Source organism: Cavia porcellus, unplaced genomic scaffold (assembly GCF_034190915.1).
Source record: "Cavia porcellus strain 051 isolate PalLab524CR breed Dunkin Hartley unplaced genomic scaffold, mCavPor4.1 scaffold_17, whole genome shotgun sequence".
In the NCBI taxonomy this organism is placed as follows: Eukaryota; Metazoa; Chordata; class Mammalia; order Rodentia; family Caviidae; genus Cavia; species Cavia porcellus.
Window position 1 is genome coordinate 17,120,323 of NW_026947500.1, and position 27,531 is coordinate 17,147,853.

Below are 27,531 nucleotides of genomic sequence, written 5' to 3' on the forward strand. Positions count from 1 at the left end.
CTTACATTAGTCACTTCATACATTCACATACGCAGTTTCGTGTGTGAGGCTGATCAAAATTTAGCTGTACACCAATTTTCATAAACTCAAACTTCTGAAAATTGATGGTAAATAATGCAGAAGAGGTCTTCCTGCTGAAACAAGGTTATCTACAGTTTATCCAAACACTCCAAGATGTATTTGTTAGGTAACCACGTTTAAGGTTAGTCACATAGAGTGTTTTTATTCTTTAGACACTAATAAACTTCTGGAAGCTTTGTAAAGAGCCAGAAACAAGATGTTGGGGTTGGGCTATGGGGTCAGTGTAAATACGTGCTTAAATAACATTGAGTTAAATGTTTAAGCTTTTTGCTGTATAAAATATGCCTTAATAAAAGCTTTGAAAAATGCACATCTGAATAAAATACCATAAAAGTCAAGTGTGGTCAGGGGCACTCAGTTATTTTCTTTCTCTATTTTTTATTAGTACGTATCTGCCATGCATGTGGGATACAGTCATCGTTAGGAGCGGTATATATATATACCGCTGTGTATAATGAGCTTGATTCTTTTTTTAACCCCTTCCCCTCCCTCCAGCCTCCTGTCAGTTCCAGTCCTCCTTTTCATTCTTGTTGTTATTAATCTCATCTCATGTTTTATGATGTGTTTACATTTATTGATAGGTTATAAGGTTCCCTTTGTTTCCTTATGGATGCAGTTTATTGCCTTAGTAGAAACAGAACGAAGTCACACCACAGAGCTTAGAGTAAAAATGTGATTGGGGACGCATGTGTCGCTTGCGCGGTGCCCTCGCTGTAGGCAGGAACTGTCTCTCATCTCGGCTCTCGGGCTCACCATGATCTACGTTTCTTCCCCTTGCAGTACTTGGGGTGCATTGAAGTTCTGCGCTCAATGAGGTCACTTGACTTCAGTACGAGAACACAGATCACCAGGTAAGCACTCTCAGAAGCAGACTCCTGACCTTACAGGCTCACAGTGTGGGTATTTCCGCCCTTAGGTGCAGGCGGGTGACACGGACCGGGACTCGCTGCATGTGGAAACGTTGGCCTGTGCACTTGTGACCTTGTCACTCGACAGGGGCACAGTGAAGGACATCTTGCTGTTTATGGTTAAGCTGCAGGCATACAGAGCAATCTAAGCATTTAAGTTTACTGCATTTACATAAAAAACTAATGTGAGATTGTTTCAAAAACATACTGAACTGAGCTCTTTCTCATAAAGAAAATCGAGATGTCCACAGGGCATTTCCCACAGTAACCACAGAGAATAAACCGAATAAAATCAATGGTGGGAGTTTTCAGGGAGTAGGTCATTCTGAAAGCAGGTCTGTTTTTTAAAGCGTTAGAATTTTGACTACTCTGTACATATTCCCCATCATCAACTGGCTTTTAAACTTTTTAGAGGTGCGATCTCAGCACTGTTTCTATGCAGTTTCACAGCCTAGCGCAGTGTGTAACTGAGCTCATGCCATTAGATTAACGGCCATTTCGAGTCCTCTGACTGCAGAGAGTAGGGCTGAGCCTAGGAGACAGCTACATTTCTGTGGTAGAGAAGCGTAGGTGGCTTTGGTACCTATGGGCCCCAGAAAGCTCCTGCTTACTTCATTCAGGTAATGGTCTTCTTGATCATGGAGTGAGCAAGCCAGAGTCTGCAGACTGAAATTTAGAAAGTACTTAACTGACTGTATGTATACACCTCAAAGATGTCATTAGGAAAAGAAACACCTCTTCTTCCTTGCTGATGTTGATGTGTAGACAGCTGTGTTGTAATCCTGGCGATCTGGGAGACTGAGGCAGGAGGACTGCAAGTGTGAGCCCAGCCCTCGTTGCATTTTCAAACAGTAGAAAGTGAACTATCAAGTCTGTCTGGAGATGTTTGCTTCCTGTATTTTGACTTGCCAAAGCCCAAACTGCCCAGCACAGCACAGCCTCCCTGCAGACGCCAGCCTGCCATTCTGCTCCACTGGGGTTGGCTCTGAGAGGTCTCCAGGCACAGCTGGATTCAGAGCCTGTGGAAGGTCCAGGTGCAGAGGCAGACACCTAATTCCAATGAGTCAGAAGGCTGAGGCAGGAAAGCACAAGTTGGAGGCCAGCCTGGGCAACTTAGCCAGCCCCTGTCTCAGAGCAGACTTGGTGAGGGTGCAGCTTGGCATGCTGGGGACCCTGGGTTCAATCTGCAGGACCACAGAACAAAACAGAACAACAGCAACAGCCAAAAACAACCCCCCAAAGGGACACCCCTTCCTTTTAGGCAAGCCAGTTCTGGCAGGCCAAGCTGGGCCAGGCTGGACCCTCCTAGCTGGTGTCAGTGCTGGGAAGTTGGAAGGGTGACTCCCTCCTTAAGCAGAGACACAGAGGGACCCCAGCCACACAGTCACAGGCCGGCCCGTGGGTCCCCTCCACAGTGGAGTGCGCTGCCTGCTTCAGCCTCCCCAGAGGAAGGACTGGCAGGCCAAACCCAGCAGGCAGCCCCGCTCTGTCCCCCTCTCTCAAGTCTTCCAGGGTGGCGCCTGTGTCAGAGACGCTGGGGGAGAACAGGACTCCAGGGGAGACCTGGCGCCCGAGGTGCCTGGCCCTTCCACCCTACACGTGTCAATGGCCTCCCAAGCCAGAGCCTGGGCAAAGGCCTTGTGGCCTGGGCTTCTGAGATGGGACAGGGCAGCTGAGGCCACTTGGAATGTCCTGCAGTGCCCCGATGCTCGCCCCTTTGGGACGGGAACCTAGCCAAGCAGGTCTGAGTACCTTTGTTCATGTTTTGGAGTTCACTGTCTTGAGCAGTGTACGGCGTGAGCTCTCCTGGGTGGGCCTAGGTTTGCCACATCCGCCTTGTGTCTGTGAAAGGCTGGGGTTAGGGTTGGGGTGACCCTGGTGAGGGCAGTGTCCTCACTCTGGACACCCTAGAAGCCCGCAGATCCAGGCCCTGGGCACACCAGCTGAGGTGTGGTAAGATACATACTTCCAGCCCCGGCCCACGGCAGAAAACCAAGCTGATGCTCTAATGGGCTTCTAGGATGGACCTGTCAGAAGATCTGAGCTTTACGAGGGGCTATTTGGTCACATTATTCCTAGACTTCCTTTTTCACTGCACAAGAAGCAGTTCTCTGTCATCGGTTTTTCAGAGTAAGTTAAGGACTTTGTGGAGCTTCACACACAAAGCCCCAAGATTTGTCGCCTTCTTTGGCAGCTGTGAAGCTGGTTCTGCCTCCAGATGGAACTTTCTGGGTGGCAAAGAGCTGCCTCCTTGAAGTCGAGGAGGGAAAGACTTCTTCACACAGGGAGATTTTGTGTCAGGTTTCTGTCACTGTAATGAAATACCTGAGATCATTAACTTATAATGGAAGAAGTTTATTTTGGCTTATACTTGAGGAGTTCCAGACTGTAACAGATTGGCTTCAGCATGGCACATCTTGACAGAAGTGCATGGCAGAGCAAACCACTGACCTCCAAAGCCAGGGACCAAAAGAAAGAAGAAGGATCTCACAGTCCCCTTTGAGGATAGGTCTCAAATGACCTAAGCACCTCCCGAGACCCTACCTCCTGAAGGTCCACCACCTCCCAGGTGCAGCGCCCCAGGACCAAGCCTTTAATGCACAGGCTTCTGGGGACAGTCAAGAGCCCAGCTTAGCACAGAGCTGGAGTGAGACCTGGGTGTGAGCTCCCGAGGTCCTGCTCCATGTACCTAGAGGGAAAGATCTCCAGTCTTTCCCTGCCACATGGTCCTGGAAGGAAGAGCATTTCCTCTCAGCTTTGGGGACAAGTGAATCCCCTTATGGATCCCGCAGGCTGGCAGGAGCAATGTCATGGGGTGGTTGTGTTATATGGGTGCTCTGCTCAGGACCAGGCACCCATAGATCTCATTCCCAGGAGCAGAGTTCTTCAGTATTGAGCATCCATCAGAATCACTGGGAGGGCTTCTTACCACACAGCTTGCTAAGGCCCCACCTGCCAAGTTCTCAGCCGGAAGTTCTGAGATTGGGCATGAAGATTTGAATTTCTTTTCTTTTTCTGATACCAAGAATCGAACTCAGGACCTGGCGCTTACCAGGCAGGCACTTATGGCACTGAGCTATACCCTGACCTTGAGAATTTTAATTTCTAACCAGGGAGATTTTAGAGGATGCTGATGCTGCCCAGCCAGGAACCCCACTTTGAGAATAACTGTGGTAGAGTTCTACTTTTTACTTCATTTGCAGGGAGCAGCTATGAAGCCACAGCTTGGAAAATCAGTCAATTTATACTTTTCAATCAATCCCCTTCATCCAAAAACTTTAAAAACGGGGAACGTAGATGACTTGGTGGCTGAGATGGTTTAAATAGAATCCACCAGCAAACTCGTGGCATTCATTCCCATATTCTTGGTAAGGACCATCTGGCACGGTGCGTATTTATACCCTGCATGGCAGAAGCACAGTGGTGTCACCATGTACCTCTCTGACTGCCCCTTTTCTGTCCCTGAGCTCACTTACCCCACATATCTCACCCATAAGGAACCCTCTGCATTTGTCAGAAGCAAACTTGGGGGACAGGTGTGCACCCACATTGTCTGGTCCTGCCGCTTTCCAGCAGGGCGACCTCATTCATGAGTCCTAAGCTTCCTGCAGCTCAGCCTTCCCATCTTTACAATGGGAATCACGATGCTGCCTCCAGACTGCAATCATAGCTTACCGGGTGGAGTCTGAGAAGCACTTACATCACTTGCTGTCGGCCCGTGGAAGGTCATTTCCATTTTCATTACACCTTCTCCGTGCTGGTGATCGCAGTGAAACAGCATTTCCAGGCGGAAGCATGGCCAGTCTGTCTCCGTCTTCACCTGGGAACTGTCTCAGGCCTAGCAGTGCAGGCTGCTGGACACAGATTCTCTTGCGACGGCCAATCAGTCCAAAGTCTCAAGTCCTGCGCTGCAGGACCTGCTGTTCTGTTCCTCTCCCCAGCTCCTCTCCGGAGGTGCAGCTTACACCCCAGTCTTTGCTGTAACCAAGCCCCCTGTTCTTCCAAACTCAAAACCGCAGAGGGAGTCTGGTTTCTCTTTCTCTCCTTCAGTCACCAGTGCTCACCGGCTCCCCCTGGCAAAACTCCTCGGTAATTCGTTTCCTCCTTTTCTGCTTTTCCCACCTTCCCTTCCTTCATTCTTGCTGGTGAGTTAACCTGCCTGAAATATGTTTCCCACTACACGTCGCCGTCGAATGCAGTGAGAGTTTCTCTCCTGCCTGCAGCGTTGCCTTGACGCCCACGGCGCACGCTTCGCCACGCGTCCCCCCAGCGCTGCGCTGCTCAGTCTCCCCTGGGCTCCAGCTCCAGGCTCCTGGGCCTCGGTCCATCGCCTGAAGCTGGAAGTCCAGCTGCAAACACATGTTTTTCTCTGAGCTGTGGGACCACTGGCTCTAGAGTCCCCTGGAGACTTTTACCCCCTTGCACATGATACGCACACGTGCTGTTGGGACTCCGGCCGCAAGTCACCTCCCCAAAATGCCGTCCACATAAACCACTAAAGAAACCACTGCCTGTTAAAACATGACACACTGTAAATATTATTATATAGCTACATGGTGTATTAACCTAGTGATGTAAATACAATAAAGTACTTCAATTATAATACAGATACAACATATCACTTCAAATCAACTTTTATATAATGAAAACACTGTTTTGGATTATTCTACACACAGGTTTACATCATTACAACACATATATTACAACACGTATATCATTACAAAACTTGTATATCTCTTAAGAGGAAAATATAAGCAATATAAAAAGATTTTCCTAAAAACTTTCTCATATTCAGAGTTTGAATGTACTATCTACAATTCCCCCTCTAAGTTTTACTGTATGTTGTGCCACTGGAAATCAGTGAACTTGGACTTAGAACAAAGAATAGAGAAAAATATTTGAAACCAAAAATGGATTTTGGAAAAATCCCTAATATTGATGAACAGCTAATTGGGTTCATAAACACAGAGAGGGAGAGACAGAGAGAGAGAGAGAGAGAGAGAGAGAGAGAGAGAGAGAGAGAGAGAGAGAGAGTTAATATTAGGAGCACAGATATGCAGACACAGAATAAGGGGGTATGATGGACAATTTTAAGACAATAGTTTGGTCAATTTAGACGAAACGGCCAAATTTCTGGAAAGATACAACTATCAAAGCTCACCATAGGAAAAAGACAATCTGAATAGGTTGTATTTGTTAAATAAATTAAATTCATAGAGAAATGAAATCTTTCCATAGAGAAAACTCGAAGACTAAATGGTTCCAAACATTTAAAGGAGAAATAATAGCAATCACCTGACCATCTATTCCAAATAGTAGGAAGGAACAGTTTCTGATTCATTTAATGAGGCCAATATCAAAACCAGACAGAAGCATTTTAGCAACAAAATTCGTGAACACACACATGAAATCCTCACAATATCATAGCAAATTGGATCCAGCTGTACATCAAAAATAAGATATCAAGCTCTGGAGATGTTTTGAAAGAATTGCAACGTTGGCTCAACATTAAAACATCAATCAATTAATTCTCCATACTGATAGACTAAAAGAGAAAAATTATATGAAAATCCCAAAACGTGAAAAATTTGTGACAAAAGTCAACATACATTCCTGATTAAAAAAAAAAACAAACTCTGAGGTGTACTAAGGATTGAAGAAAGCTGCAATGTGACACCATGAAATTCACAGAGGACTCCAGCCAGTGTCGTAGACAATGGTAAGAGCAGTATTTCCCTATGGCTGGGAACAAGACAGAGACGGCACTGTTACATGCTTATTTAACCATGTGTCAGCCGTCCTGGTCAGTGCAGTGGGGCAAGGGGGAAGAAGAGCCACACAAACTGGGAAGAAAGAAGAAAAAAAGCTGCCTTTATGAGTAGGCCCCTGATCGTCGACAGAGAAAATCCAAAAAAACCCACATGAAGGTACCAGAATGGTGAGTTCAGCAACACTGCAGGAAAATCAATATACAAATCCGAACTGCATTTGTATGTACGACCAGAGATCAGTTTAAGAAGGCTTATGGTAGCCTGAAAAAAAGTGAAATATTTCATATGAAATTTAACAAGCCATGTGTCAATTTACTTATTAAATACTACTGAAGACTGATGAGAGAAATTAAATAAATTAATAGTGGCAAGGTATATTGTCCTCATGAGCCAGTAGATTTAGTACTGTTACAGTGTCAGGTCTTTCCCAAGTCTCCTCAGATTTAACACAATTCCAGTCAAAGTCACAGGAGCTTTCTCTAGAAAAAAAAAATAGCCAAATTGGACCCCTAATAGCCAAAATAAATGTGAAAATGCAATATAAAGAGAATTCAAACTTAAAAGAAAGGCATTAGCAAAGGGCAGACATAGATAAACAGAATGGCGTGCAGAGACCAACTGACATGTGACAGCCAATTTATTTTTGACAAAGGTGCCAAGATAACTCAGCGGGGAACAAGTGGCCTTCTGTAATAGCCTTTCAAGGCAGTCAGAATCTACACGTGAAAACCAGCAACAGTGGTGATAATGACCATGGATTTCCATCCCAGTTTCACACACACACAGCAGTGAACTTTAACTGACTCACAGACCTACGTACAAATGTTAAAACTACACAGCTTGTGAAATTAAACCCAGCACATTGCCCCTGCATTAGGCATCATGAAACCCAGATTGTAAAAGAAAAAAACTGACAAATCAGCTTCCTCGGAATTACAGTTTTCCTTTGAAGTGCATTTATAAGAAGGAAAGGTGGAGAGAGGACTGAGCAGAACTATGCACGAGGCACGGAGCTGATAAAGGATTTGTTGCTGAGTAGAGTATGAAACCCTGTAGTGCTACAGGAAGGAAATGAGCTAATTTTACAAACAGGCCATGGTTTGCACAGCACTTCCCCAGAGCAGGGCTAGAGAAGCAGGTGTCTGAAAAGTGCTGTCACTGGCCATCAGGCAGGTGATGCTAATGCCATCTTGAGATGGAACTGCACATCTCTTGGAAAAACAGATCAAACCAAACCACTCACCGCACAGAGGCAGGGATGTGGAGCAGCCGGACTCTGAGACGTTGCTGCTGGGGTGTGGAATAGCACAGTCCCCTTGGTAAACAAATTTGACAATTTCTTACTAAGGTGTGATCTCACAATCCTATTTCTGGGTACTTTCTTCAAGAGAAATGAAAACATGCATCCATACAACACAAAGACCTGCCCTGAATGTGAATCACAACTTAATTTGTGACTCTCAAGCCAGAATCTGTCCACTACCCCCCTACTAGAGAACAGACAACCAACACAATGGAATACTACACAACAACCAAAAAGAGCTACGGATATATGCGACAATATGGTGAACCTCAAGAACATCATGTACAAGAAAGAAGCCAGATAGGACAGACTGAATATTGTATGATTCCGTTTACATGACATTCTGGGAAAGGTAAAACTTCTACGACAAAGGTTAGATCAGTGGTTTCCAGGCCCTGGAGATGGGGGCTGGGTAATCACCTATAAAAGAAGCTGAGCAGGGCCTTCTAGGGACAGGATACACTGCATCTCATGATTCAGCAAGGAAGATCCCTGCTTTTCAAAACTCCCAGAACTGATTGTCTCAAAAGGCTGAATTTTACCCTGTGAAAATTAGATCTTGATAAATTTGACTTTAAAAAAGTTCTTCCCTACTGTCTCTGCTCTTTCTTCAAAACGAGTGATACCCATTCTGTGAGTTTTGGCGCCAACATGTAGGACGTGATGACTACCTCTTGAGCACAGCCTGGCCCAAGGTGGTTCCAGAGACAAATATCAAAAACCAAGAACTGAGAAGAATATGTACCTTGGATTAATTGCCATGGTACCTTTCTTCTTGCCCCCCGCAGATTCCCAGATTTTCTATGGTATCGTCTGAACCTGACTTTTTGTGATTTATTACAGGCCTTTGGTCAATATTTACTGGGCCAATTAAGGCATTTTCTCATAGAAAATTTCATTAGATCCAAGCTAGTAGCTGGAAAATTTTGTGCCTTGAGAAATTTAGATGGGCTGACTATATTCTTTGGGACAACGTAGAGCCTTTTTCTTTTCTGACTGCAGAAATGATGTCAACAAATTAATATATAAATCTGTGTGTTCACTGGTATAAAATTGGAGTGCACAGAAACGGCATCTGCAAACACTTAATGTTTTAAAATATTACCCTTCCATCTTGTTCACATTTCATTAGCACTGAAACACGACTTCTTACATGACTGGTGTGTTAGCATCTCCTCCTGCCAGGCAGGCAGCAGGTGTGTGGTACCATCATCCTGAGCAGGAGCACATTTCCTGGTTTCTCACATCCACGCCATGAGATGACTTTGACCCATGAATCCTGACATGGGCCGGAATCCTTCTCCAGTCCTAGAAATGCAGAATGGGCTTCCGTGGAAGAAAATGCTAGAAACCATAATGGAACACACTTCTAAAAAGCTGCTGTATCACTTACATTATTGATGACTCCAAGTATGAGACTTCACAGACAAGCACAGAGAGGAGCAGTTCTGAATCCAAAGAGGGTTCAGAAGGGTTGAAATCTGAATGTGAAGAAGTCGCAGGAAGGCTTCAAACTATTTATCTCACTCACTGTTAGCTTTCCACCATTGTGCCAAACACCTGGAAAAGGCAGCTTGGAGAAGACAGGATTTACGTTGGCTCACACATTCAGAGGGTTCAGTCCGTGGTGGCTGGTGCCTTCGTGTCTGGGCTGTGGAGAGACAGATCCTGTGCGGTGGGGGAAACTGTTCGCCTCACGGAGGTCAGGAAGGGGCGTTAGGGTGAGGGAGAGCGAACAGGCAGAGGGGATGAGAAGCACCCTGCCAGGTTACGCCCCCAGGAATGTACTCCAGCAACTGCGCCCTACTGATTTTTTTATTTTAAAAAAGCAAAACAGAGAAAAGGATAGAAATAATACAGAATTTAAAAAAAAACAACTCAACACTAGTTAATATATTGCATATTGTTATCTTACAAGTAGTTGCTCAGGTTACAAGGTCTAGGCATAAAAAAGGATCCAACAAACAATACAGCACAAACTGTTCTTTTTGATGAACTAACAGAGAATTAGTAGCACAGTTATCTACTTTGCACACATACATGCAGTTCTGCGTGTGCACCTACATACATGTAATCTTTTCTTCCTTCCATTTCTCCTTTCCCCATCCCAGTTCTTTCCTTTTGAGCTTTCTTTCTCTTTCATTATGACAGTATCTATTATACATTTTGAATCTTATAACTCTTTCAGCTTATAATTATTATTATTTACTTTTTACACGGAGGCAATATGATATTTACAAATGTGAATATGATTTCACTTATGAGTATAGTCTCAAGTGGCCTCCATTTACCTATAAAACCCTTAAAATTATCCTTTTTTATAGCTGAGTAATACCCATGTATGAAGTACCACTTTTTTTTTATCCATTCTGCGGTTGATGGGCATTTTGGTTTTTCCAAGATTCAGCTATTACAGATTGTGTTGCTTTAAACAAGGGTGCACATCGTTGTGACATGACATTTTCAGTTTTTCTGGAGAAATACTCATAAGAAGAATAGCTGGATTGAATGGGACCTCCAATCCTAATTTTTCAAGGAATCTCCACATTGATTTCCACAAGTCTGCACTCCTCCCAACAGTGGAGAAGGCTCCTTTTGATTCCACAGCCTTACCAGCATTTGTTATCAATTGATTTCTTGATGGCTGCCATTCTTTCTGGAGTGAGATAGAATCTCAACATTGTTCTAATTTATGTTTCTCAAATGACCAGTGATGGTGAACATTTCTTCATGTATTTATTTGCCATTTGTATTTCTTCACCTAAAAAGTGCATGTTCATTTCAGATGCCCATTTTTAGATTGGGTCTTAGAATTTGGGAGGCCTGATGTTTTCAGTTCTTTATATGTTCTGGATATAAGTCCTTTGTTTGAGGAACAGCTGGCTAAAATTCTTTCCCATTCTGTGGGTTTTCTTTTCACTCTGTTGGTGATTTCTTTTGAAGTGAGAAGTCTTTTTAATAAAATGAGATACCAGTTGTTGATTCTCTGAAGTACTTCCCAAGTGGTTTGTGTTTTGTTCCTGAACTCTTTGCGTACTGCTGTATTCAAGATTTCTACCTATCTTGTCTTCTAGTAGATTTAGTGTTTTTATTTGAATATTTAAATTGTTGATCCATTTTGACTTTAGTGTAGTGCATGGTGATAGACATGGGTCTAGTTTTGGTTTTGGCACGTGGAAAGCCAATTTTTTTAAACACCATTTATTAAAGAGGCTATTTTTCTTCCAGTGAACATGTTTAGCCCCTTTGTCAAATATAAGGTGGCTGAGTGTCTTTGTACCTCTGTTTGCATCTTCTAATCTGTTTCATTGACCCTCAGGTCTGGTTTTTTTTTTTTTTTTTTTTTTTTTGCCAGTACCATGCTGATTTTATTACTGTAGCTTTATAGTATAATTTCAAGTCACGGATTGAGATGCCTCCTGCCTTGCTTTTGTTGTCCAGGATTGCCCTTGCTATTTTAGGTCTCTTTTGTTTCTAAATGAATTTTAGAATGTTTTCTCTAGATCTGTAAGGTATGCTACTGGTATTTTAATCAGGATTGCATTAAATCTGCGTAACAGTTTTGGGAATGTGGCCATTTTCACAATGTTGGTTCTTCCTAACCAAGAATAAGGGATATGTTTCCATTTTCTGACATCCTCTTCCATCTCTCTCTTTTTTTAAGAGTACTATAGTTTTCAGCATGTAGGTCTTTTACATTCTTTATTAGGTTGATTCCTAAGTATTTCATTTTTTTGGATTCTATTGTGAAAGGCGTTATTTCCACAATTTCTCTCCTCCACAATTTCAGTGAGATTGTTTGTGTGCAGGAATGCTATTGATTTTTAAGTCTTGACTTTACATCCAGCAATATTGCTGAATTTGCTTGTTAACTCTAGTAGTCTTTTGATGGAGTTTATGGGGTTTTCTATGTAGAATATCATGTCATCTGTAAATAGTAATAATTTAACTTCTTCCTTTCCTATCCTTATTCCTTTTATTTCTCTCTCTTGTTTAATGGCTCTGACTAATGTTTCCAGAACTATATTGAATAGGAGTGGTGGTGGTGGACATCCTTGTATTATTCCTGATTTTACAGTGAAAGCTTTCAGTTTGTGTCCATTTAGTATAACATTGGCTGTTGGTTTGTCATAGATGGCTTTTATCAGATTGAGATAGATATCATCTATGCTGAGTTTCTATGGGGTTTTCATCATGAACAAGTGTTAGACTTTATCAAAAGCTTTTTCTCCATCTATTGAGATGATTATGTGATTTTTGTCTTTGGCTCTATTCTGTGGTGTATTACATGTATTGATTTGCATATGTTAAACCATCCCTGCCTTCCTGGGATAAATTGCACTTGGTCATAATGTATAATCTTCTTGATGATTTGCTGCATTCTATTTGCAAATATTTTATGGAGAATCTTTGCATCACTGTTCATTAGGGAGATTGGCCTATAGTTCTCCTTTCTGTTTGGTCTTTCTCTGATTTTGGTATCAGAGTAATCCTTGCCTCTAGGAATGAGTTAGGGAAGACTGTTTCCCTTTCAACTTCATTGAAGAGTTTGAGTAGTATTGGGGTTAAATCTTCTCTAAATTTCTTGTAGAATTCAACTGTAAATAAATCAAGACCTGAGCTTTTCTTTGCTGGTAAGTTTTTAATCATGTTTCCAATTTCAGTAGCTGATATTGGGTTATTTGAAATTGTTATATCTTCTTGATTCAGCTTTGGTAATTCATATGTTTCTAGGAATTTGTCCATTTGCTCTGTGTTTTCCACTCTGTATGAGTAAAGATTTTCAAAGTAAGTATTTATGACCTTCTGAATTTCCATAGGATCTGTAGTAATTTCACCATTTTCATTCCTTATTGCATGAATTTGAATTTTTTCCTTTTTTTCTTGATAATGTTGGCTGGGGCTTATCAATATTATTTATTCTTTCAAAGAACCAGCTCTTTATTAATTGTTTATATTGTTTTCTTAGTCTCAATTGTGTTAATTTCTTCTCTGGTCTTCATAATTTCCTCTCCTTCTATGCGCTTTGGACTTCACTTGCTCCTTTTTCTATAAGCTTGAGGTATAGCATGAACTTGTTTATTTGTGCTCTTTATGTTCTTCTAATGTGCAATTCATTGCTATATGTTCCCCTCTTAGCACCACTTTCACTGTGTCCCACAGGTTTTGATATGTTATATTTGCATTTTCACTGAATTTTAAGTATTGTTTAATTTCTTCTTTAATTTCATCTGTAACCCTTTGGTTGTTCAAGAGGTTGTTATTTAATTTCCATATGTTTATGTGGGTTTTGCAGATTCTTTTGCCATTAATTTCCAATTCCAGTGTACTATGGTCAGATAGGCCCTACTTCTAACAGCTCATTTAACTATGAACTCACCAATGAATTGACCAGTCATGTGATTAGGGCCCCCATAACCCAAACACCTCCAAAGCCTCCAACTCTGAATGTCTGAGCCTTTGGGGGATGTTTTGAATCCAATACTTAGAATTTGTTTTTATGCATGCAGACAGTGATATATAATAAAAACATGCAATACCAAGCCTAAGAAAATGCTATAAAAGAAAAATTCTAAGTGATACAAAAGTAGTATGTCATAGTTTTTGTTTTTGTGGCACTGAGGATGGAACCCAGATTCTTGAACAAGCTGGGAAAATACCACTGAAATGTGCCCAAGGCCCCTAGGTATAACTATTTTTCTTTAGTTCTAGAATACAAAGTAAGACACATTTTACAATCATACATATCTTCAGTTTGATTAAATAGAGCATTCCCTTCATTCTTTCCTATATATGCATTTACAAGCTTTCTATGTGACTTTATCAGAAAAGGGGTGAGAGATAGGCCAAAGGAATCATGTACATCTCTGAAGATTTTTCAGACACATTTATGAGTAAGGTGAGTTTTTGCTAAAGAGTAGTCCTAGTTAGTAAGTGTGCATTTCCTGAAAAGAGTATTTTCTTAGCTATCCACAGGACAGCTCACTAACCAGGTACTTCACTGGAGGCTATGGTTCCTCCTCTAATTCTCTACATCCAGATCTCCTCAGGTCCGACACTGAGTTTTAGGACGTTTTCCCCCAGGACAGAACATAGTCCAGGGCCATGTGTCCCATCCAGCTGTAACATCTCTTTGGCCTGCTGTAATTGTGGCAGCTCCTCGTCCTGTCTTTCCTCTCCTGATATTGATGTTTATTAAGATTATATGCCAGTTATTTTGGAAAATCACCTTCTGATTTTAATTTGTTTGCTGCTTTCTCACGAATAGTTTCAGATTTCGTGTTTCTGGCTGCAAACAGTAAAAGCTGAGTCCCTCTCAGGACATCTTCGTTGGAGGCACGTAATGTCCCTTTCTTGACATCAGGGATGTCAACTTTGGTGATTCGGTTATGAGGACACATTTTTCATATGCGTTTTTGATTCAGTAGTGTTTAGATTGCATGCAAAAAGCTGAGTTCATCTATCTTCCTTTAAAAGCATAATCATTTTCTCATTCACAGATCTTCATACTCATTGAAAAGGAATGAAGTCTAAAGTTTCTAAATGTTAATCTTGTGAGGGAGGCTCAAGTCTCCGAGATAAGCTCACCTTCATGGTGTGTGCTCCTTGTAACCGCTCTGGGGGTGCCCAGGGGCAGCACACAGTGGGACCTCAGTCTACAGGTGCATAGGAACCCAGGACAAATTGCTCAGTGCATGATCACGACGTGACTGAGGGGACAAGATGCAGGGGGAGAGGTGACATGAAGTCATTTTCCTTTCTTCTGCACCTGGGGTCTTTTTTATGGAAATATAGTCACCTCCACCCACGTAGCAGGATGGAAGTTCTTTATTTTAGAAAACAAAGATTCCTCTGTGTTAGTATAACATCTATTCTCTTCTCACTTTCCTTACCTTCCTTGAGTTTAACTTTGAAAACTGAAAACTCCAGGGTAACTTAAAGATCAGGATCTTAGATCTTCCTAGGGAGCAAAGTCTTCGAGCTCTGAAAAATTAATTCCAACTGCCAATCTACAGTTTCCTATAATTTAGTTGCATGTGCTTTACTGCTTAAAGTAGCAGCTAAGAAAGATACATCTTGTCAACAAGGATCCTGGGCTGGCTCGGGGAGATGGCTCCTGGCTGGTGTCCTTGGCCTCCCTCAGGCAGGCAGTGCTGTCCCACGGAGCTCCACCCCCACACAGCTGGGTCCTGGTCTGAGAATGAGCCCTCTGTCCCCAAGTGGGTGCCCACAGCTGGCTGGTGGCCTCCTGCTGGCCTCTCTGGAGCACCCTGTGGAGGGCCTCTATCTAACACAGGCTGTCCTGCCACCAGCCCTGGAGGTGCGGGCACCTGCTCTAAAGAGTTACCAGCACAGGTGGGCTGGAGAGCTCAAGAACTCAAGGACTTTTGAAGCTTTCTTTTTTCCAGTACTGAGCCAGTACTTGAATTGTGAACCCAAGGCCTTTGCAGTAAGCCACATCCACAGCCCCTTTTAAATGTGTGTGTTTTATTGATTGATGATTGTCAGACAGGATTTTACCAAGCCCAGGCTGGATTTGAACTTGTGGTCTTCCTGCCTCGGGCTCCCAGATTCTGAGATCGCAGTGGGCACCACCATATCCAGCTCCCACGTGGCATCTTATGGGCGCTCCTTCCTAGTCCTGCTTGCCTCCGCTTTTACAAAGCAGTCGTCACTTCCTTCAGCGAGCCTGGCAGAGCCAGTTTCATCTAGATACCCCGTGGCCTGTGCTCCAGAAGACCCAGAAAGACCCCTCTTTCCACATGACAAAAAGTAACTAAGGACATTTGTTTGTGTCTGGCGTCGGGTGTGGTCAAAGGCCCATCCTATCCCTGTGCACATTCTGTCTCACCCCACTGAGGAGCTGTCAGAGAATCAGGTGATGGGAGAGGGGTCCTGGGCTGCCCTCCGGTCTGCTGTCCCCTTGGAGGGTGGGGACAGGTAGCCAGAGACTTTAGAGGAAACCTTGCCTTCCGAGGCTTCCTCCTCACCAGAGTGGTGCAGTTCACATCTACAGATTGCAAATTCTAGACCACCTGGGTGTGCTAGCCTGGGAATGGGGGACAGGGCCTCCTGGAGAGAGGGAGAACCCCAACCCCAGGACTCTCAGCCCTGGCACGGGTGCCCTTGCGGTTGGCTGGCCAGTGTGTTTTGGGGTGGTCAGCAGTGCCAGCCCCCACACATGAGATGACACAGGCGTCACGGACACTGTGACAATGAGCGCTGTCCTTAGACCTTGCCACACATCCCCTGGGAGCTACGCATATGGCCCCGCACTGTAGGCTTTAGAAATAATCTTGTTTCATTATAAAACAAGCACAAACATAACCACTAGAGCAGTTTTAGAAAATGTATATGTACTGAAATGGGCGCTGAGTTTGCCCCTTCATTTCCTGCCACTTGCAAACCCACTTTTTTTGCTCCTTAGTAGTAAGTGGTGATGTTCACGGGTAGGTTTAGTTTTGTGTGGTGCTGTACCCTGTCACCCCCACTCCAGGCGATTGGCTGAGTGCTGATGCAGACTGGCTTCTGGCCTCGCCTTCCCGTGGGAGCCCCACTCAGAGCTCGCTGATTGGGTCTTCCTCGGGGTCCAGGCTCCTGGAACCGCGGAGACCAGGCCAGCGGTGATTTCGCAGTTTGGGGCACTCTGAAGCCATGGCAAGCCCACTGCTCGGCAGGCACGGCTGCTGTTTGTGACTATCGTGGTCTGCGGCCTCCTTGTGCATGACACACACCCTGTGGGTGTTGAGGTGGCCGTCTCCGCTTGGGTGTGTTGACATCTGAGGTGCAGCCCCTGCCATGTGGCCAGACGCCCACAGAGCCTTTTCATAGCTCCGAAGGCAGGAAGGAGAGGCCTGCAGAGGGTGCGGCAGAGGAGGCCAGAGCAGCTGAGGACTTAGGCTTGGGGCACCTGGGCTCCCTGATTCACAGCTCAAGCAGGAATTCCATCCCTGCAGGTGGAGAGTGCACCAGGAAGCAATGGGATTTTGACGGGAATAGTGAAGTTTTGTTTAATTATCCAGTAAAGAGTGGGGAGTAAAACCAATGCGACACAGTCTGACTGTGGCCGTGGGTGGGGACACTTGGCAGCTTTACCCCGGGTGTGGCAGAGGGCCCAGCCCCAGCGTCTGCCGTAAGCGTGTTTGCTTTCCCTCACTCTCCTCTCCTCTCTCCTCCCCTCCTCTCCCCTCCTCTCCTCTTCCCTCCCCTCCTCTCTTCTCCTTTTGTCTCTTCTCCTCCTCTTCTTTCTTTTTCCTTCTCTCTCCTTCTGTCTCCCTTTTTCTTTCTCTCTCTCTTTTTTCTTTCTTTCTCTCTCTCTCTCTCTCTCTCTCTTTCTTTCTTTCTTTCTTTCTTTCTTTCTTTCTTTCTTTCTGCTTGCCGGCCAGTCTGCCTGCCTGCCTTCTTTCCTTCCTCTTCTTGCTCTTCCTTCTCCCCCTCCTCCTCTTCCTCCTCCTCCTCTTCCTCCTCCTCCTGCAGTCTCTGACTTTTACTTAATTGCTCTCAATTTTTAAAGCTATGATAAAACATGCCTAGGCATAAGACGTCAGTTTTACCATTTTAAGCATTCGGTTCAGTGGCATTAATTACAGTTCCAGTGGTTGCACCACCATCACTGCTGTCCTTCCACAGAACTTTCCCATCTGGCAAACCTGAGCCTCTGCGCCCATTACGTGACAGCCCCTGTTTCGCCTCCCTGCAGCCCATGGCACCCCGTCCCATTTTCTGTCTGTGAGTTGGACTGCTCTGGATCCCTCATCAGTTTGCCTTTGTGGGGCTGACATCTGCCTTCCGTAGGTCCTTGAGGCTCATTTGTTTCGATGGGGGGCAGGTGTAAGGCACCCCCCCGCCAGCCAGTGGTGCTTCCCTGCCCACCACAACTGGTTTGTCCATTCTTCACTGATGGCTGTGGTGGTGTTTTCACCTTCTGGCTTCTACGAATAATACTGTTGTGAATCCGAGTCTACAAGTGTCTGTTCACCGTCCCCTCTGGAGTCCTGGGGGCCAGGCACAGGGCTCCCCCTAGCTGCCCTGTCATCCCTGTTTACTTTTCACATTTCGAGAGTGGGGTCTGGCTAAGTTGCTAAGTTGTCCGGGCTGGGCTGGAACTTGAGACCCTCTTGTCTCGCCTGTCACAGTGCAGGTGTTACAGGTGTGCCCACATGCTTTGTTTGGCTTTGTTGAGCTTTGTTTTCCATTATCTGGGGCGTATTCCCAGAAAGAGGGCTGGTGGGTCCCATAGTCAGTCTATGCTTAATATGTTGGAGAATTGCCATGTTGTTTTCCATAGAAACTGCGCCACTGTACCTTCCCACCAGCAAAGTCCAAGTTTCTAGTTTCTCTGCGTGGTCACCAGCACTTCTCCTTTCTGCTTCTCCATCCTACTGCACAGGCGCGGGGAGCTGTCTCACCACGGCTTTCACAGGCTCTGTCTTTTGCATTTGTACAACCCTGGCTGTGTCATCCCAAGTCTCTTGGCTATGAGTTGGCTCAGATCTCCTGGGGTGCTAAGAGTTTGCTCATGGATGTACGGCCAGCTGGTCCAAACAGAATGCACCCTCTTTCCCTGGCATCGGGGCTCACACTACACTAGGTCCATTCTCACCTCTCCCACTTCCAGACTGTGTGACTGCAGCTGGCCCCTGAAGCTCCCTGGTTTGGGTCCTCACTGTTACAGTGGGGATCACAGTGGCCCTGGAACACCGGGAGATTAGAAGAGGGCCAGGCAGTTAGTAGGCACTCGATCAATGTTAGCGGGCAGAATTACTACTATCGCTTCCACAGTCTTCCTGGGTCCAGGACTTAGGACCATTGCCATCAGTGTACTGGTCTTTGCTTTTCTAAAAATGTTTTTAGTTAGTGTATGTTTGTGATCTGTAATACTGCAGAAGGGTTCCTTTTTCTCTGCAGCCCTTCCACACTTGATATTATTTGGTTTCTTTTTTCTCCTTCTTTTGTTTGGTACTGGAATCGAACTCAGGACCTTGCACTTGCCAGGCAGGCATTTATGCTGCTGAGCAAAACCCCAGCCTGTTATCTGATTTCTTGGTAACAGCTATTCTCTCTGAAATCTCAATGTTGTTTTAAGTTGCTTTTCTCTATTGGCCTAAAATGCCAAGTAGTTTTTCACAAGCTTAGTGGCCATTGGTTTGTACTGCTTCTTTTGCAAAGTGTCTGGTTGCATCGCCTGTGTTTTAACTGCATCTTTCCATCTGGAGCAGCTCTCGGGCTCCTGCCTTCCTGTATCCCTGCCTCCCTCTAGGCACCAATACGCCCTGCTGCCTCCTCCCTCACCAGGGCTGCGCAGAGCTCAGTGGTCGCTGCCGGCCTAACCTGCTACACCCTGGCCCTAGCCCCAGCCCCAGAGCAGCACAACTAACAAGCAGGAGCCCCTTTCTGTTCTGAAATGATTTCAAGGCAGCTTTGAAAGTGGAGGTGGGGTGCCCCTTGTGACATAGCGAGTGATATCCCAGTCCTGCTGCCTGGCTGGCTCTTCTGTTGATTTTTGCTCTGGATTTAAACAATAATTTGTTGAGCTATAGCCCAGTGCACAGTGTGTAAGGGTCAGGCTCACTGGAGTTTTTCAGAAGCATTCACCAAGTGACTGCCACTCAGGGGTGAGCACTGCCGTCCCTGGAAGGTCTCTGCCTCCTCTAGGGGCTGGTCATCCCACCCCGCACCCCGCCGTGCTGCTCATTGGCCGCCAGCAGCCTGGCCCTCTGAGGATGGTCATCACCCCAGTGGATCCAAGGTGTCACAGGTCACAGGCTGCCTTTTCTCTCCCTCACAGTTTTGTTAGTGACCAGACTCCCACTGTCGCTGTCCCAGAACTTTGCTGTTTCCATCACTGAGAGCTTCAGACCGCTGGGGCCACACTCCTTCCTCCTGGACCCAGCTCCAGGTGTGGGAGGGTAGGTCAGAGGGCAGGGCTGGATTGTTTGTTCCGGGAAGGGATTATCTTCTGCTTCCACTGAGACCTGATCTGCATAAATAGAATTCATGCATTTTAAACATACAGTTTGACACACATTGGCAACTCCCTGCAATCATTTAAACACCCCACGATCGCATCACAGAGTGAAACATTTCTGGTGCCCCCAAAACATTCCCTTGTGCGCTTTTGCAGTCAGTAAGCTGCCTTCTTCAAACACGCAACTGAAGAAGTCTCTGGAATGATAATTTTGTCTTTTCTAGGAGTTGAAATGAATGGAATCTTTCTGCAGCAGGTCTTAGGGCATCTGGCTTCTTGGCTTCTCACACTCAGCATAGTGCTTTGGGAGCAACCCTGCTGTCAGATGTCATAACCGACAGGAAAGCACGCTGCCAGGGCACCTGTGAAGACAGTTCAGCATAAAGCTAAACAGAAGTTTTGCAAAGAGTTCAGTGAGGAAATCACAGGTCCTCAGTCAGTCCGTGTCAGTAGCTACACTGTGTGCAGACAACCCAGTCTACAGCCCAGTCATCACCAACCAAAATAAACATTTTGGGCGTGTGCCTGCCATAGTCACGACTCAGCAAGGACAAGGAAGGAACTGCAGCCAGCCACGGACCCACAGCCACAGGTTAACTTCTCATGGTACTGTTCAGTGATTGCGCATTTGTTTTGTTAAAACCATGGACACTCGTTGTAAGGAGTGAATCCACGCAGGCGTTTAGGAAGAGGCTGACCAGTGTTCATATGCCGCAGACTCCATGTCTGTCACAGCCTGTCACTGTGGCTCTGGGATAGCAAGGTCACCCCATCCTCATTTTGTCTGACAAAGCCTGGTCATGTGGGGTCTCCACGGGCCTGCATGGGAGTCCTGCAGGACGGCTGCGTGGTGGGGCTGGGTCAGGTCTCTCCTGAGGTCCCCATCAGCCTCGCAACTGAAGGACACAGCCCTCTTGTGACGCTGCACTGCTCCTGACAGTGGATTTCTGCTAGTTTTCACGTGAGGCTTTTCTTGTGTGAGGACAATTTTTCACATGTGTTTGCTGGCTGGTTTCATTTCTATGAATTACCCACTTATTTTTCTATTGGATTCTTCCCTATTTTCTTATCAATTTGTGACTTTTTGACATATTTTATATGTACTGGAAATACTTTGTGATCATTTAAAAATGTCTATTGAGTGCAGCTCTTAACCATTCTCATAGTTTTTAAGTCTTAAATACCTTCTTCCTGCAAATCTTCCTAATTATATTCCAAGAATTTCAGTGACTTCACTTTTACATTTGGATTTTTATTGATCTGCACAACACAGCCCACGAGGCTGGGATCCCCCCACTGTGTTGGAGAGAAGCCTGGCCATATAATGTGCTCTACCTTTGCCTTTCGCCTGCCAGGAACGTGCGGTTTTGATTTTGGTAGTGTAGAGCCATGTTTGTGGTCTGCTGTGTCCTTGCTCAGGGGGCTGGTGATGCGTGGCCCTCTCGGCTATTGTGTGGCTGGGCTGAACCCCGAGGTTAGGCAGCCCTCCAGGGTCTGCTCTGAGGGTGGAAACCAAGCTCAGCTGTGGCCTCTGCTCCTGTCTTTGACTTCCTGATGATGGTGTGATCAGGAAGAATGAGATGGGGTCCCTGGGTTCACTCTTTACTTTGGCTTTGTTTTCCTGGTTGGAACCATCTGTCCTGTGGCCTTGGGTTGGCAGCTCAGGGAGGTGGGGACACAAACCTGGCTGCCCAGGCCGGGTGTCCTTCGCAGTGAGTGCAGCACTCAGATGTCCTGGTGTCCCTGCCGCTTCCCACTGAGGTCCCACACGCCATGCTCCATCCCTCTCTCAGGCTCCTGACCTCTGAATCACCTCTTCCTTCAGCTTCCCTGAAGGAGTGGCTGCTGGAGCTTCCCTTACACACACACACACACACACACACACACACACACACACACACACACAGAAACACAAATAGGAACACGGTGGGGTCAGAGGTCAGGGCAGGGCCCAGAGGTCTGGATCAGTGCTACCAGGCAGGGCCTTCCCAGGGAAGGGGGCGGCCGAGTGACGCTCAGGCATCTGTTCCGAATGGTGAAGGACAGACCAGTGCATTTTCCTCGCCTGCAGGTCTGCTGAGGTGCCTCTGCTGCCCTGTCCCCCAGGAGCTGTGGATTTGCAGCGTCCCCCCAGTTTTCTTTGTGCTTTTTGTCCCCACAGCTGGGCTGTGACGTGGGCTCTGCACCTCCAGGTGTCTGTGGGGCAGTGCATCCTGCCCCTTCCTGCCCTGTCAGTCTGCTCATTTTTGGTGGCTCCCAGCATACAACCTCTAACCTGACTGCATAATACCTCTTCTGCGACCTTAAACACTGCTTTCTGAAAAATAATAGACCCATTGTGCCCAAAGAGGACTCATTTCCAGAAGCCGATGACTTGATCACTGTACTCACTGCTTGTTTGTGGTGCTAGCTTATGATGACAGTCTGCTGTTGTCTTTTGATCAGTACGAAAGGGCACACCTGTGATGAAAGGGCACATCTTGTATAAGCCAAGTGGACCAGGGAAAGAGCAGGTATGTGGGAGCCCAAGACTTCCCCCAGCTGACTGCTGGGCCCCAGGGCAGCTCTGGTCACCCCACAGTAACTTCAAAAGCATTGGGGGAGATCCCAAGGTCAGCCCCAAGTTGTCCTGGCCAGCGTGAGATCAAGCATAGCTTGTTGGGGCCTTCTTAGCTGGTATCTTGCAGTCATTTATTTTGTACACTGAGAGCCACTAAGGAGAAGCCTGTTGGGCCATGGCTGCTGTCCACTTCAGGACTCAGGGAGGGCTGGTTTGAGCTCCTCTAGGTGAAAGGTGTTTGTTCACCAGCAGCTAGTAGGTGATTGACTTTGGTGCATTCTCCTTGGTGGAGAAACAGGAAAATTAGTTCTGGTTCTGGTTTCACTGTGGGCTTTCTGAGGATCTTTGTCGTGTGATCAAGGAGGTCTTCAGCCATGGGGTGTGTCCCTGAATGTCTGTGTGTGTGAGTGTGTGCATGTGTGCAAGGAGATCCCATGGCTGTGAGAGAACATCAGCTTCTTAGTAGTGTGCCTGGTGCATAATAATAGATGATACTAGAAATAACTGTTAAATACCAGAATGGGTTTTACCTAGCCTGTGCTCATATGTGAACCTGCCTATTTTCTGAAGCTTTCCCACAGACCATATTCCTGTAATGAGTCAGATTAGGGTCATGAAGGGTGAGATACCTGCAAAGCAGCTTTGTTTTGTATGTTGATGAGAACATGAACAGTGTTTCAGAGCTATTAATATTTAGAAGTTTTGTGTGGATGCATAGATGATGCCGCTGCATCCTCACTGGAAGCCCAAGGTAAATTAGGTTGTTAATCTGTCCTATAGACCGAGGCCCAGGGTCAAGGAGGACCCTATTGGAGGAGGCACCTACAAATCCTCTTCTTGGCAGAGTGGATGGTGGGCGATTAGGGGAGCCCAGGCCCCCTTTGGAAAGGTCATTGGTGCTGTTGGGAAGTTGCCTGCTCTGGCTGTGTTCTTGGGAAAGTCTCCTACGAGGTCGTGGTGAGCAGACCCTGGGTGGAAACCCACTGGCCTTGTGTGTGGCTGTGAGGGATAGCACGTCCTTGTGGCTCACACCTGCAGGCCAGTGCTGGCTTTGAAGCGCTTTTGTCACCTGCCCTATTTCTAGTGGCCTCTGAGTCCATGCACCTGTAGGGTCCCACCAGCAAAGGTTTCATGGGTAAATGTGCTCCCTCTCAGTGACTAAGAGAGTATAGGGAGCCAGCCTGGCCCCGCTGTCCTGGTGAGTGGAGGCCCCAGAATGATCTAGCTGTATTTTAGAAAAAAAAGTAAACACAAAAGTCTGAGCGGGAGACATCAGGTGTTTGGTCAGGGGAGCAGGTGTATGCAGTTCCACCAAGCCTGTGTAGGAGGGAGAGTCTTTTTTAGTGATGGAGACCAGCTCCGAGCACCCAGGATGTGGTCAGTGCCCCGGACAGCACCTCCCCAGGGATATCACGAGCGCTTCCTTGCATCTTCTCTTCTGTCCTTCTCATGCTGTCTTTGAACTCCAGGCTTCCTCCCCACCACCCAGGGCCCACACTCCTCAACCAGGACCCTGGAAACCACGCACTCTAGCTCTGAGCCTTGCCACCCTGACTCTCCTTCCTGGGTCCCAATCTCCTCCACCTCTCCACCCACAAACCCTGCCTACTGCCCACCTGGGATTTTCCCTACTCCACAGTCATCTTGTTTTGGTTCAGAACTGCTGCAAATTAGGTTTAGGATGGTGGCTGCCCACCTCCTGGGTGAATTCCTGCCCGAGCCCTGATTATTAAGCCCTTCTGGCTTGCTGAAGCCTCCAAGGCTGACCATCACGCCCTCCATCTGATGGGACCCGCACACACCGTTGTGCTGTAGCCTTTGCTCCTCAGGCCTCAGTCTTGGGGAAGATGCCTCTATTGCCCTCTGTTCAGGGCACTGCTATCCACCCAGGGACCTAATTCATAGCTGTGGTGTCTTCCACCCCCGTGCCGACTGGTTGGGCCTTGGGTTCCAGGGTCTTTCAGTCCTCTGTTTGCATTGCATACATGGATCCATGACGTCTGTGGCCAGGCATTTTACATCAGTCCTTCTTTCTCAGCATTTTTTTCCTGGCCGCCTTTCTCATCATAACATTTGGGGGATCAGTGGCTTCTTGATGCTGTACCACACGGCCTGGTTCTAGGCTTGGTGTGAGCAACTGTTTTCAGCGAGGGTTGGGCAAGCCTGGTAAAATTGGCAACTGCTGAAGAGACACGGGAGGATAAAACCCCTAGGCTGTAATAATCAGGGCTTCTGACAGGAAGGAATGGAGCCCATAAGTTACTGAGCCAGACTCGTTTTGCTGGTACTGAGTATGCCAATTACTGGAAAAAATGAAGTTTGCAAAAAAGAAAATGTTGAGCTGAAAATATAGCTTAGTGGTAGAGCACTTGACCGGCAAGTTTTCATTTCCAGGATGAGAAGGGAGGAGGGAGGCAGAGAGAGAGAGAGTCAGTGACAGAGAAGCAGAGACAGACAGAGGCAGGAGGGGTGAGTCATACGGGGTGCGGGGTCATGTATAGAAACAGGACAGCTTGTCTCAGAGCTGCCTCCCGAGGTGAGGATTGGGTGTTTCAGAGCTGAGGTGTGGGGAAAGGTGACTGGATCAAACTTGATCATATGGCACCGGCAGATGACCAAGAACTGGTGGATTATTACAGAGGGTTTGTTAGAACCCAGAGCAGGTGATCACTCAGGTTTTCCCTCAGTTCACATAGAATTATGAACTCCTGCCCTTCAGCTTACAAAGGCCTCACACAGCCTCAGGGTGAAAGACCCTGGCTAGGCCAGTGGGACAGAACTCCTGGAAGGACTATCTCTGAATTCTCTGTGCCAACCTACCTTGGTGTGAGCTTGCTTAGGGAGGCAGCCTACGAGTTCAAGGAAGCTAAGCTAGGAAGACGAGCTATGGGGTAGGAGGCAAATTCTGTCCGCTTTCCTTGTGGAGGCCAGTGTCATCACCTGCTTGCTGTTTCTGTATCAGAATGCCCGAGGCTGGGAGAGCTGTGAAGAGCAGGGTCTCATCTTGGCACAGGGCCTGAGAGCTAGAATCCAAGATGGTGGTGTCAGTTTCTCAGCAGCTTCTGCAGGAACCTCGTGTTTTGTCCACTCATGGTGGAAAGCAGAAGAGCAGGCAGATGTGGGTGAGAAAGAGAAAAGTAGCTGACTCTCCAAAATACCTAGCCTGCTCCATGTCTTAACGCATCTGCAGAGACTTCACCCCATGACCCAAACTCCTCTTCCCGGGTCACACCTCTCAGGGCTATGCTGGGAAACAAGGCAGCCTCAAGGCAGAGGTGGTCAGAGACCATGATATGGACCTCTCCTGTGTCACTGCTCTTGGGAAAGACTGTGCAGAGGGTGAGAGGTGCCTTGGGATCTTTGAAGGCAGATCCTTCAGTAGGGCCCAGTCTGTGAGTGCTGGAGCATGACGGAGGACCCTTGGCTGATGGGGAAGACAGGCACCTTGGCTTATTGGGGAGGATTCCCAGTCAGGGCTCACAGGGTGTCCTCTGCGCTGGGTGAGCAGGAGTACCTGGGGGCAGCTCGGAGGAGCTCTGGAGGCTTCCACCTCAGATGCTTCTAAAAGGTGGGGTCTGGGTGCCACCCTGAGGCCCACATTCAGTATTTCATGTTATCATCTTATTTGAAAATATCTTTATTTTATCTACGTGTTACACATGGAGATGTTTAGGCTGAGGGATGTCCAGTAATTTTGCCCAATGTATGTAGCTAGACAGGGCCCCGAGGACTTTGCCTAGGGCCCAACTCAACACAATCTGTATTTTAGCATCCTAGCTTAGTGGGCGTTCTGGCCAGGAGAGTGTGGGAATCCCGCAAGACTGCCTTTGCCCTTCTATCCTTTCTGTTTTTTCTCTTTATGTCTTTCTCCTTTTTTCTTTCTCTTTCTTTTTGCTTGCTTTCTGAAAATAGATAACAAACCAGGTAGGATTTCATCATGTGACATCACAATACAGAAGGGAGGTGTTTTACAGTTTCTTGAAGTTAGTTTCTGATTGAAGTGCAGTAACTGTACGTGTCAATGTTGTACACTGCGCTATTTCAGCACGTGTTAGCAGACTGTACCAATCAAACTGGAGTCTTTAGTATTGCTCTCTCATCAGGGCTTTCTGTTTGGAAACTGCCAGCTCCTCCCTTCCAGATCTTCATAAAATACATCATGGGCTTTTGGGAGCCAGAGTGACCCTACTGTGCTCACAGGGCAGAGGTGTCCTTGCACAGTGTAGGCTATTAAATGGAGTTTCTGTATGCACGCCTTACCTTGTATTCCTGTTATGTGTCAAGTTAAGCGCCTTCTCTTGTTTATGAGAACCACTTATGTTTCCCTACCTGTGAATGCTTTGCCTCTCACTTTTGTTGAATTTTCCACTGGGCTTTTCATACTTTCCTAAGACATTCCTCTTTGATTGTGCAGGGTCACCATGTTACTTCTTATGCCTACATTTTTATTTTTATGCTATTCATTGTGTCAATATTTTCTTCTATGGTTTCTGGTTTTGGTAACATCCTTCCATGCAAAGATAATTAGAAATAAGTCTTTCTCAGTTTTCTTTTAGTATTTTTATTACAAACAATTTCACTTTGTAATCCCTAGCACTGATTTGTGTGTAAAGCATGAGATAGGAGCTTGACTTACTTGTCTCCTGAATAGGTACCCGCTCACCCAGATGCCCCTTACTGGGGAACTCTTTCCCACCTGGAGTACTTTAGTACGTGGACCACATAGACAACACCTTTTTAAAAAAATTGATCTCAATTTGTTGTTATAAGTACTTGTTTGTTTCCCCTGTTCTGCTAGAATTTAAGCCCAAGAGGGCAACTATTCCACTGTCTGTTTTTATTGCCTCATTCTGTTCTTTTCTTCTTTTTCTTTTTGTGATGCTGGGAATTTAACTCAGGGCTTTGGCACTGAGCTATGGCCCAACACTTTAAAAAGTTCA

At 46.2% G+C, this 27,531-nt stretch overlaps 1 protein-coding gene across 2 annotated transcripts in view; it reads left to right on the forward strand.

Moving 5' to 3' along the window:
- The window catches only part of Shc3 (SHC adaptor protein 3), a 132,597-nt gene that overhangs the window by 43,309 nt on the left and 61,757 nt on the right, over nt 1-27,531 (forward strand). For both annotated transcript variants that reach the window (XM_063227270.1, XM_063227269.1), the window contains exon 2: nt 862-932. In XM_063227270.1, the coding sequence (XP_063083340.1) occupies nt 862-932 (71 nt within the window). The remainder of the gene's footprint in view (nt 1-861; nt 933-27,531) is intronic.